The sequence below is a fragment of the Strongyloides ratti genome, assembly GCF_001040885.1.
Source record: "Strongyloides ratti genome assembly S_ratti_ED321, chromosome : 2".
Classification (NCBI taxonomy): domain Eukaryota; kingdom Metazoa; phylum Nematoda; class Chromadorea; order Rhabditida; family Strongyloididae; genus Strongyloides; species Strongyloides ratti.
The window spans coordinates 12,122,100-12,135,682 of record NC_037308.1 but is presented as its reverse complement, the minus strand read 5'-3'; the positions used below and the strand labels follow the sequence as shown (position 1 = coordinate 12,135,682).

Below are 13,583 nucleotides of genomic sequence, written 5' to 3'. Positions count from 1 at the left end.
GATTTAAAAATATATTATTAAAAACTTTTAATATAATAATATTAAAAAGATGTTACATGAAATGCATATATATTTTTATAATATTCAAAGATAGTAATAGGTGATAAGAATGTTTTCAATAGTTGAGTAATAATAGTAAACCAATGAATGATACAACATCTAATAAAAATGTGGTATAGAATTATTATTATTAATACATTGAAAAATATAGAGAGACAGAGATCGTAATCTACAATAGATCCCATTCAATATAAAGATAAAAAAATAGTTAATGAGATTGATTTAATCATTAAAATATATATTTTGAAGATATTAACATAAAAAATAGTAATATAATTCTAGATTGTCAAAATATAAAATTGTTAAATGTGTTAATAATTAAATAATAATAAAATAGATTTTAAAAAATATTAGAGTGATAATGATTAATTTAGAAATATATTAAAGTAGTTAAAATAAAAATTAAATAACAGTTGTCAAATTGAAATAATAAATTACAATATTATTTAAATATAACATTTAGGCGAAGGAAAAGTTTAATATGTATATAATATAAATAAGTTTTTGTGTTATTTTATAATCACACAACATGTTAATGGTTATCAACACATCTATGCTTCTCAATGTTTACAACATCTTTAATATAAATTACTATTCTCAGTCATCTATACATATATATATATGATATATATATATATATAGTTAAATAAACTTTATTTTATTGAAGGATTTTGGAAAAAGAAATTTTATATCTGAACTTTTCTTTTTGTTAAAAAGTATTAAAGGAGTTAAGATTGGTGAACGGAAGTTTTAAGTAGCAGAGTGATCATTTGATAGATTTAATAATGAAGAGATTGTAATATAATATTTTTATTTTATTTAATTTATTAACAATAGATAAAAAGAAAATATTAATTAACAACTTTATATTTAAAAGTATTTTGAGGAAAATAATAAATGACGTAAGAAATGAATAAAAAGAAGTATTAAATAGAATAAATGAGTAATATTATACCTATTATGTTTGTATAAGGATGATCGATTTTCCAAATTATGAATAATTAAGAGAGAATCGTAATGAGAAGAACTTTTTTCTTGATCTTAAATTGTGTATTTAAATATATATATATATATATACAATAACTTATTCTCATTAATATTAATAAGTATTTTATAATATATAATTTTTTTTTTTTTAATTTTTTTAGAAAAACAAAACAAACAAACCCTATACTATAAACTATAACAAAATTTTTATAAATTAGATCAAGATATTTTTTTTTGTTAACATTTTTATTTTTATAATATATATATGTATACATGTACATATTATTGTATTTTTTTAATTTGTAAATAATTTTTTAAAATATCAATTAATATTTTATCATTATTACTTTTTTTATAGTAGAATTGCTTATTTTATTGTAAGAAAAAAAAGAATCATATAAAATTTATAATTAATTGTTAATATGATATTTTTAAAGTAATATAAAGAAAATAATTTTATATTTATTTAATGATATGATAAAATAAAATATAACTTTTATGGAAAATGAGGGTTATTAAAGAGAAGAGTTATACAAAATTTATATGTAACATTTTTGTTAATGTTTTATATAAAGAATATTGTATAGTAAATATATATAATATTTATGAATAAATGAAATAGTTTGTAATTATAATTGGAGGTAAATACTGAAGTGTTATAATAACTAAGTGATAATAAAGTCTTTCTTTTTAATAGTTCTTCAAACCCATAATAATGTTCAAGTTATGTTATGGGCTATCATTAATTGTAAATGTCTTTTTTGATAAAATCAACAATTTTACGAAGGCCAGCTATTAAATAAAGAAATAGGATAAAAAAAAAATTATAGTAAGAGTAGTGATGTAATAATAATTGTAGTAAAGAATTATGTAATAAATAATAAATACAATAATAATAATATTGAAAAAAATATTTTGACTGTGAATGGAGAAAAGTAAAGATATATATATATTTAAAATAAAGAAACAAATTTTTAATAAAAATGTTTTTTTTTTAAATAGAGATTTAAAGACATTAATTTAAGAGAATAAAATATAATCAAAGAAATATTAATTGTATGTGATAAGAATTATAATATTTTAAATTTTATTTAACATATTTTATAATGTAGAAATGTTTTAATAAAAATTTTTACATTTTGAATAATAATAGAAAAGAATGTTATTAAGAAGTTAACTAGGTGAATCATAATGAAAAGTTTTTTATGTTCAAGAATTTGAGTGCATATAAAACTATTATCTATTTTATGTGATTTAAATACAATTTCAAAATCAATTTTATAAATCAAAACAATATTAGATAATTTTATTTATCTAGATGACTAGATATTATGATAATATATACATAATAAAACATTTGAAACAAGGAATCATTTTAAAGTTTTAATATTCAAATAAACAATGGGTATTTTTAAAAATGTATATAATAGAAATGAATTTAATGCTAAGAAAAGTATATATTTTTAAGTCTAATAATGGTATATAATAAACTCAGAATTATAATGCTCCATTGCTTTAATCACTACCGTCAATATTATAATTTTAGATATCAATTCAAATAGATTATATGAAGAGTCTTATAAATTACGTTACATCAATTACTAACATATTCTCATTACCATAATTGGATATATTCTTCTGGAAATATTTGATTGACATATTATGTAATTTAGAATAATTTTTAATTTTAGTATTATTTTAATTATAGTTATTCATTTTATCATATGACTCTTTATATTAAGTGCAAATATTATATTTGATTATTCTTCAAATTTCCTCATTTATAATATATTCTAAAAATTTTTATTTTATGTAGATGATTTATAATTTAATAACAAATAAGTAATAAAACATTTTTTTAAAATTACTTTATTTATATTTACATTACAAAATGAATGAAAAAAAAAGATTATATACTATAACAATTGGTGAGAATAAAAGTGTAATTTATTTTGTTTCATTTTTTGAAATAATATTATAAAGGTTTCTTTTTTGTATCATTTAAAATATAATTTTTAACAATAATCATTTGTTTTATATAGTTTTAAAATTTTTAAATAAATAAATTTTTATATTTATTTAAAAAAATTATAAAATGTTTTATTTTCAATGAATTGACAATATCTTATTGTTAATAAAGAAATTGAGGTATAAAGTTTTTATTAACAAAAAATGTAACAATAAAAAGAAAGTTGATTTTTTTTTTAAAATAAAGAAATATTATAAAAATTAAAAATAACACTTTTTTTTTCTTTTTTTTTCAATTTTACTGTTTTTTTTAAATTGTTTTCTCCTCTTTTAAAAGCCACTTTTCTTCCAGAAAGATTTAAAAACTTTTATATTAATTTTCTTTACAAATCTTACAAAAATTGCTCCCATTTTCTAATTTAGAAAAGTAATAAAGAATATTTACTATATTTTTAAATTGATCAAGTATTTTCTCTTCAAAAAGTACATTGATTAACAATTAATAACATAAGAATAAGAATAGTATTAGATGTATTTTAAACAGTATTTTTTTTTGTTTTTTTTGTTGTTTTTTATTGAAATAGCATACTAAAACTTTAAGCAAAATAAAAAAAAATAGTAATTTGTAGGTTAGTTAAAATAATTAACAAGTATTTTTATAACTTCCTTTTCATGTTATTATTAATAAAAACCACCTAAAAAAAATATTATTAATAATATTATAAAAGTAATATTAAATTTAAAATATCAAGATGAAACTGATTTTTACTAAAAAATATAACATTTTTATAGAAAAATGTTGTAAACATGTTTATGATAAATTTAAGTATGATAAAGATTTTATTACACTAAAAATAGTAAAATACTGATATATGATATTATTACTTTTATACTATTAATAGAAAGAAGTAAAAAAAAATATCAATTCAATTACTTATCAAACAATGAAATATTATAATTTTTAGAAATAATAATAAACATGATTTTTTTTCTTATAATAATGTGACTCAAATATAATGTAAACATATTTTATTATTTTTTGTTGAAGGTTTTTGCAGAATATTTTTGTTATTTAAAAAATTTTTTTTATATACCATAATTAATATAAAAATATATTAATGTTATCTTATTAATCAAATCACATGGTAAAACCATTAGGTATTTTTTATTTTAAAATTGTTTTCAACAACAATAAGTATATTTAATAGAATAACAGAGATAAAAAAAAAAAAGTTGAAGACTTATAATATATAAATAGAGTTGTATTAGTATAATTTTTTCATTTTTACATTTTTTTTGTTTTTTACAATTGCTAGTTAAAAAAAAATTTACTTATATAATTAAAAATGGATAATTATTCATCAAAAAATCATCAAATACAACCTGACTTTCGTGATTTTGATATTTTATACAAACAACAAACTAACATTAAATCATCCTCTAACAAAAAGAAAAGTTTTTTTGGAGTTCCGACTGTTGAAAGTACTTCTACAATTGATAAAGGAATACCCCAACGATCAAATTCATTAGAATCAAATGATTCAAATATTTCTAGTGCTGTAGATGATAATACAAGAAGACCATCAATTACTCAAATGTTTACTGGATTTTTTAAATCAAGTGTAGACAGTGATTTGGATAGAAAAATTTCTTTGGATGATTATATGAATACAAGAAGAAAAGAAAGCATCAATGGAGATGGATTTTCAAGACAAGATTATATGACAAAGAATTTAGTTGACAGTTTAAAAATTGGAAAGCCTAAATTTTAGATGACCTATTCAATATATTTTTTGAATATATATTTTCTTATTATGAATTTCAAACATAATTCATTCTATACTTTTTTTTTCTTAAACTCATTTATTTGAAAAATATCATATATCTTAAATGTGATATATTATAATTAATTTTTGTTGTAAACAAGAAATTGAAATAATTAAATATAAATATTTAGAATTATCATAACAAATTTTTTAAAGTTTGTTTTATGTTAAAGAAATCATTATTTTTATCATAGTTGTTTTTTTTTCCTTTCTTATAATAAAATATTACACTTTACAAATGAAATGGTAATTTAAAATTATTGTTTACATTTTAAAAAAAAATCATATGTTTATAGATTTATTCTTGATAAAAGTTTCACATTATTAAAAATCTTTAAATTTTAATCACATTTGCCATGCAATATAAAATTTTAATAAACAACATTATTGACATTAAACATATTTAAACTTTTTCTTATAAATATGTTTATGTAGTATAGTCAAATATCTTTATATTTATTTTATGTTATTTATATTGTTTACTTTAACTTTAATTTTTTTTTTATTTTTAAAATGTTTATTTGAATATTAAAAAATCCAATGACTAAATAAATGTTTAGATTTAAAACAATGATGTTACAAAAGTAAAATTAATATAAAATTATTCAATATTTATAATATATAAAAAAATAATATTTATAGGTAAAATTTAGCAAAAATATTTTATATATCTTTTTAATTTATAAATATTATAAATTTTTGTTGTAATTAGTAGTGATTATTGACATAGTAAAAAAATACTTTTTAATGTTTTGATATGATTAAATAATAAAAAACAAAAAGTATGATAAGAATAATTTATTACTTTACAAAAAAAGATATTACAGTAAAAAATATTTATAATATTAGAGACAAACTTAAATTATTAATAAATAATATATAGTAATTTTTTTTAACCTTAAAAATGATAATATTTTACTATCAATAGGTATGAGTATTAAGTATTAAAATAATTCTAATGTAGTGTAAAAGATACGTTGAAGTTATAATAATTTACAGAAAAATTTTGAAAGGTTAACAATAATTTTTATGTTTCTTTTTTTTTTGTTTGAATAATTTTGAAACTACATACTGCAATTCAGAGGAAATATTTATTTTTGGCATTAAAGTGTAGCACATTGTAAAATATTTTCTATCTCCAATAAAAAAACCAGGTGTAAATAGTTTCATTTTCCAGAAAGATGTTCATTTTTAAAGATTCATTTCAAGAATCAAAATAAAAAAATTTTTTTTTCCTTAATATTAGAAAAAAACCAAATAATGCATAACTCACATTCCCATAGTTATTTTAAATTCCATAGTTTTCTTCCAAAAACTTTCAGATATTCAACAAGAAAAAACTAAATATATATTTTCAGTTATAGCTAATAAAATTTGTCAAAATAACATTTTTTTTATAAAAAAAAAGTTTTAAGAAATTCTACAAGCCATTTCTTGATAATATATATTAAGAATACATTTTAATTAATTAAATTTTATTACTAGTCATATTTGGGAAGTGAGAATTGCTTTTGTTTGCATATAATTTATTTAAAAAAAATAGTTCTACTCTAATTGAATAGTACCCAAACTTCTAAGTAGATTTTTTTTAAAGAGAAAATTATGGGAATCTTTGAAAAATTTGTAAATTAGGTTACTTTAAACATTGTGAGATTTCTAAGCATAATACATGACATTATTAGCATCAGGATGAACTTGAACAGCTTTAGCCATATTACTTAAAGTAGTATCTTCAGAAGTTCCTGATGGTTGGGATCCTTCTCCAGATTCATACTCACGATCAACAAGATGATAACGAGCACGAAAAGCAACTAAATGGGCATAATAAGCAGGAGCTGGAATAGAAACAGATCTTGTGCATCGAACATATGTATGACACATTTGATAAGTTAATTGTTGAAGTTCATCAGCTGGAATTTGATTATCATCCCAAAGAACATGGTAGTGAGATGGTCTTGATGTTCCTTGAATTCCTGCATGTGAGCATAGTAAAAAGTCATATTCAAGTGGATGTGTAATTCCACTATCAACAGTTGTTCCTGGTGGAATATTTTGAGCTTTTCCTACTTGATCTTTCTTGTCAACAGCAAACAATCTTGTATGATGACGTTTCTGTACAGCAATGTACGTAATTCCAGGTTGATATCCTTTTTCAAGAGTCATACAAGCTTCCCTAATAGCACGAAGCTCATATTGAAGGACATTAAGAAATTGGCCTTCAGAAATTCCATCACGATAAAGAACAATTCTAGTTGGCTTAAAACGTGTATTTCTATAAAATTGAATTAATAAATCTCTAACCATATAAGCCATATCAGAAATAATTTCACTTCTACTTTGTTGAACACGAACAGTGGCAGCATATCTTGATGGATGTGCATCCATTGAACCTACAACAGCAGCAATAGATGGTTTTCTAGAATCCCCAGCAGGAGGGTGAGTAATATCTGCACCCAAGAAAATAATTGGTTCATTGAAAATTTGTGGACGTACACTTGGAAGAAGAATTGCATTAACTCCACCTAATTTAACATTCATTTTTAAACATAAGTTTGATAAAGTTTGCGGTGTTGTTTTAATGACATTTTTTGCCTGAACACATTGTGTAGCAATTCCAAGAACCGTATCTCCTACTCTCTTAACTTCAGCATAAACAGGTGTTTTTCCTGGAAGAACAACAACAACAAGTTGTAAACCTTTGTATTGTTGTTTTAGATATGTAAACATTGCTTCAACTTGGTCAACTCCAACTGCATATTTGCAAAAACATGGTGAACCAATAAGTGGCATTCCAGCATCAGAAGATATTCTTTGAAGACTGGTAGTAAAATTTCTAAGATCACTCTCTTTGACATGTACTGATTGAGCAAAACAAGCAATTGCCCAAACTTTTACTTCAATACCTGTATGAAAATGTTTGTTTCTCATATCCCAAACTCCTTGATTTGGTAAAGCAGTAGTTCTATTTCTACCACCATAAAGAAGTTTTGGAGCTTGAAGGACTCTTCCTTTTAATTCAATCATAGATGGATTGATAGCAATTCCAAATTCAGCAGCAAATGGATCATTGCAAAATTCAGCTTTTTTAACCAAATTACTTATTTCTTTCTCCCTTTCAGGAGCACTTCTGGCAGTTGCTTTAATCATGGTTGATGTTTGTGTATCTGTAAGTTTTTTTATACAACGTTGTCCAGATACAATTTCACATACTTCAATTGGAAGATAAGTATGTTTATGTTCTTGACCAACTTGTAAGCATGGTAGATGTGGATATTTCAATGTTAATCTGTATTTTTCAGCAAAATACTTTGCTACAGTAGTTTCATGAACCTGTCCATCTTCAGAAGTACGTGGAAATGTTTGAGTACTTGCAGGTTTTCTAGTAACATTACAAACACGATATTTTCTACGTTTATCTCCACAATGATTAATTTCAATTTTTAATCCCCTAATTTCTTTTGTGAACTTAACTCTTTGTGCATCAGAAAGAACTCTTCTATCACTGAGACAGGCAAATGGTAATTCAAGAACTTCAGACAAAAATTCAAGACCACTCATTTTACGATAAAATGCAGTTGCAGAAACATCAATATTCAACATCATTTGCCATTCAGACGGTCGAACTGACTGGTGAAATCCAAACCAAACCTCCCTTCCTCCACCAAGTCTACCAAAATCACTATGACTACCACCTGGGCCTCCTATTGCAAGAGGAGATGAAAAAAATGACCTTCCAACAGGGGTATATTGAGTTGCAGGAAGATGGCGAAGAATAACATCCATAGCTTGAATAGCATCAGTTGGTACAACTCTAATTCTTCCTAACATTGAATCTTCCAATTTTTGCAATGAAATTGTAGAATGAAATTTTATAACAACAGTAAATTTCCTCTCATTTGTTGTTTCCCCAGGAACATTAACTTCTAATTCAATATCATTTTCACTTATTTGAAGTTTCTTTCTTGTATACATATTTTTTTTTCCATCATAAACAGGAAGTGTAGAATTAAAAACTTCAGGATAAGCTTGAATTAAAGCTTTGACAACATCGCGGTTAATTTTTCTTGGACATTTTTCAGGCATAATATCAACATGATAATACTCAACATCCCCAATTGGCATTGAAACTTTGAAATGATTAGCTCTTAAAAGAATTTCTCTTCCTTGAGTTCCATAATCAGGACGAAGAGGAAACATAAAATTATAAGGTGATTGAAGGTAATTTCCACTATCATTATTTTCATTATAATTATTTCCATTTTTTTGATTATTTGATGAAAGAGCCAATATACCTCTATTTTGTGTAGCAATATTATTATCAGATATTCCTTGAATTCCAGTTTGAAGAACAGCAAATTGATCACCTGAATTTAAAAAATCAAAATGAAATGGAATATTTGATTCGATACTAGCAAAAAGTGGTTCCCATTCATTCATAAAAGAAAATGTTTCATCTGGTAATTCTATAATTAATAAAAAAATTATATAAACTTATTTAAAAAAAAAAAACATACCAATATGATTCATAATTTGTTGTTGGTCAATACTTGTAATAGCCATAATTTTTATATTTTTTTTTTAACAAAAACAATAATAATTAAAAAATTATTTGATGTTTTTGTAAAAAAAAATTAATTAATAAAATAATAATTCTTAAAATTTTCAAGGTTATAGGTATTAATTGTTTTACAAAAACAAAATAAATTATATTGAATATTTTAAGAAAAATATGGAAAAAAAAAAACTTTATAGAAATTAACCCCAGTAAGTTGTTGTAACGACAACTCTATAAAAAGAAGACATTAGAAATATATTGGACAAATGTATCTGAATACAGCAGACCTCTTTTTAATTCTCTTTTATTCATATACATATATATATAAAAGTAAAATGTTATATATATAAATGCAGGAGAGAAATGAAATAAGATATACATGACTGCATGTGGTGAATAAAATGAAATGAAAAATGTATGTATTTATATTTGTAGTTAGAGAAAATCTACATTTATTAAGATTTATGAAGATTTAAGATAAGATACAACCAAATAATATAGTTTCAAAAAAAAATAAAAAGATATTGTATAAAATTATATATTTAAAAATTTAAATTTTTTAATGGAAATTATATAAAAAAAATGAAGAATAAATAGTATCATTTAAATGTATTTAAAATGAAATAGTATCAAATGTTTTTTAACTTTATATTAGAAAGACATTTTTATCATTATTTAAGAGATCAATAGCTTACTATAAGTAAAAAAAAAGGACGTAAATGAATAAATAAAAATATAAGAGTATTAATATAAATCAAAAGATGTCGAAAATTTATAAAGATATTTATATAAAACACATTAATATATAATTTATATACGTACAATTATACTATATTAGAGACACGTACGGAAGCAATGAAAGTATCTTCTTTGAAAATGAAATGTTCTTAACTTATAGTTATTGGCTTTACCATAGAAACGATAGATAAAATAAAAATGAATAATAGGCGTTCTCAAAAAATAAAATGCTTTGTACATGACTTTGATAATATTTCGAAAATTATTACACCCCTTTTTTTTATGAAAAAAGAAAGATTACATTTTTAGAATAAGATAAATTTTGTATATGTATGTTTAATAAAGATAAATGTAAAATAAAATTATTTGGATGTAGTTAAAATATAATATAAAAATAAAAAATATACTTATTCATTACAATTAAATATTAAATTATTGATGTCTCCTATCATAGGTGAATTCATAATAAATGATTTTTTATCTCTTGTAAATTTTTGCATTACTTTTTCATTTAATATAATTTGATTACCAATAGGCATCATATATGATACATCAAATTTTTTCAAAAATTTAATCAAATCATTACAATGTGTCATACAAATTTTTTCAAAATTTTGATTAAGTCTTATTGAAATACTTATATTAAATTTATCAAATACCAATTCTGGTTCTAATGATGAACCTTTTGTATATAAAGCAAAAAAATCAATGATTGGTATACATGAACTAATACTAAGTTTATATTCTTCAAAGTTAAAAAATGTTGACCAGATACATTCATGATTAACAAATCCAAAATCAGTTGAATTAAATTCTTTATTATATAAAGTATCTATTTTTGAAAATTGTTTTGTTGGCTTATCTTCTTCTGTTAAATGAAAATTTGAAACAAATAAAATACATTCATCTTTTTTTAAATTATTGTATGATTGTTTTTCTCTAACTATTCTTTCATTAGAATTATCCATATTTAAAAAGTTTAAACTATAATAAGTTTTACCTCCAATTAAAATATCTACATCAAGATCAGAATTGGCATTATATGAATTTTTGACATGAAGAGTTATATTCATATATATTGAAAATATTTTACTAATAAAATTTGGATATGCCATACCAAAAATAAAAGTAATTTTTATTGATATTAAAAAAAAATAAAAAAATGTACATTTATTCCACATTTTTAATAATAATATTTAATAATTAAGTAAAAATTATGTAATAAATTTATATTTATAGATATTATATTTAACTTATAAAATCATAAACAATTTAAATTTTTACATTTTATATTTATATTACATTCTTATAATGAATATTCAAAAATATTTTTAATAAAAAATTTCAATATTACAATTTTTATATTATTAAATATACATATTAAAGCTAAATAAGTAAATAAATTTGAGATTAATTTGTATCTTGATGTTTTCTTACATCACAAATTGTATACTTTTTTATAAGATTAAATTATTTATATTATCTTATTATCAAAATTTTTAAACTTCTAAAAAAAAATTATTTATACATATAATTTTTTTTTCTGGTATATAAGAAAAATTTTAAAAATATCTTTGATTGTTAATTGAAGTGTTATATTTAAGGAAGTTTATAACTTTAAATTATCGTTATTCTTTTCATCAAACTAACTTTTTTTTTTGTTATTTAATTTATATTTAAACATGATTATTGTGAATAAGAAATAAATAGTAAAAATGACAAAAATTATATAATAATTATTTGAAAAAATATGCGCCTAAATTTCTTTCTTTTTTCTTTAAACAAAGGCATTAAATTATATTTTACTTTTTTGATTATATAAATATAAAGATATTGAAATAATAATATATATTCTACATTAAAAGTATACAATGTTTTTAAAAGTAAAATAAAAAGTTATTATTGAAAGAGATGTTTATTTAATTGTAAGATTGTGCCATTAAATAGAAAAATATTTGATCAAATAATAAAAAAAAAATGAATTGCAATTATTTTAAAATATATTCATAGATCAAAAGAAATATATAATATAATTGTTTATGATTGATACAATAGATAAGAATTATCTAAGAAGTATAAATAAACTTTCAATATATTATCGCAAAATACTATTAGTATGTTTATAATTAATACAAAAATAAAGTATAAATATCAATGGTAATTTGATAGTATGACAGTTATTATTAAAGTATTATAAAAATTAATACATTCAAATTATTAAAGATATAATGACTATTAATTTAAATATATATTTTGAAAATAATATTAAATTAAACAAAGTACATTGTTAGAAAAATAGCTATACAGAAGTACTTCTTTTTTTTTATTAAAAGTCATTTAAATCTAACAATGGTTATTAAATTATACAATGAATATATTATTGAAAAAAATTTATTTATAAAAATAAAAAAGTTTATTCTTAAAAATGAAAAGTTTTTCTTTAAGAATAACTTTCCCCTATATTTAATAAAAAACATTCTACATAGTTTTTGTCTTTTTCTTACAATTAAAATATTTATCATTTTTAATATTTTAAAAAAACTAAATAATAATTAGTACAAAGTTATAAAAATGTTATTTCACTAAAAGTTAATTATATAATATTGTATTAATTTTTTTATTACTATAATATATAAACTTTTCTTTGTAAATATAACTATTAAGTATTTTTTAAATAAATCTATAGTAGATTTTTTTTATACAATATTACTATTAAGTTAATATGTGTAAAATAATAAATATTTTTATTTAAAAATATTTCTATCGATAGTTACCCCGTAAATTAACACTATTATATCTTAGTAAAAATTATTTACTTTTTTTTTTCTTCCATTTTTCTATTGTAATGGCAATAAATAAATAAAATATCTATACATAATATCATTTTATAATATATATGTAAAAGGCACAATTTGTATATGCCAGTTATGGTCATTGATCAACAAAATTATTTAAGTATATTGATGAATGATGTAAAAATGTGTAAAATCTTTATTTATAGTTTTTATATTCTAATTAAAAAAAAAATTATTTTATCATTTTTACAATAAAATTAAAACTTTTTTTTTTCAAATATATATAATTTAATAGTTTTTAGTTAACCTTCTAAAAAGCATGAGAGCGAGCAAGAGAGAGAGAGAGAAAGTCTTCTGAATAGGTTTATTCTAAATACTTTAAAAAATTATACTTTTTATTATTTAAACAATATAATAAATTTTTTTACTGCTGTCTCGTGACTTCCCTACGAAATAATAATATTTGCTAAAATTTCTATTATAAATTGTAGATCACATTTTTTTAGTCATTTTTATATAAATCGCTATCAAAGATATGTTTTAAACTTTCTATCGTCAAACGCCCTTTTTTTTATCAAATACTTTATCTAAACACACTTTATTTACTACATTAATGTTTTTACTTTTTAATTACTGACTACCTCTTTAGTTTAA

General features: G+C 20.4%; 3 protein-coding genes across 3 annotated transcripts; 1 reads left to right on the top strand and 2 right to left on the bottom strand.

The window, feature by feature from the left end:
- Positions 1-4,361: 4,361 nt before the first annotated feature.
- SRAE_2000387700 (Hypothetical protein) lies at positions 4,362-4,787 on the top strand (the record flags this gene model as incomplete). The annotated part of the gene is made up of 1 exon (XM_024655123.1): positions 4,362-4,787. One exon carries the CDS (start codon positions 4,362-4,364, stop codon positions 4,785-4,787), a length of 426 nt encoding a protein of 141 aa, XP_024508427.1.
- Positions 4,788-6,497: 1,710 nt separating this feature from the next.
- On the bottom strand, positions 6,498-9,401 carry SRAE_2000387600 (Protein argonaute-4; the record flags this gene model as incomplete). The annotated part of the gene is made up of 3 exons (XM_024655122.1): positions 6,498-9,205; positions 9,251-9,304; positions 9,356-9,401. The coding sequence occupies 3 exons, from the start codon at positions 9,399-9,401 to the stop codon at positions 6,498-6,500; spliced, it is 2,808 nt and encodes a 935-aa protein (XP_024508426.1).
- A 1,140-nt stretch (positions 9,402-10,541) lies between these two features.
- SRAE_2000387500 (Hypothetical protein) lies at positions 10,542-11,249 on the bottom strand (the record flags this gene model as incomplete). The annotated part of the gene is made up of 1 exon (XM_024655121.1): positions 10,542-11,249. The coding sequence occupies one exon, from the start codon at positions 11,247-11,249 to the stop codon at positions 10,542-10,544; it is 708 nt and encodes a 235-aa protein (XP_024508425.1).
- Between the last annotated feature and the right edge of the window lie 2,334 nt (positions 11,250-13,583).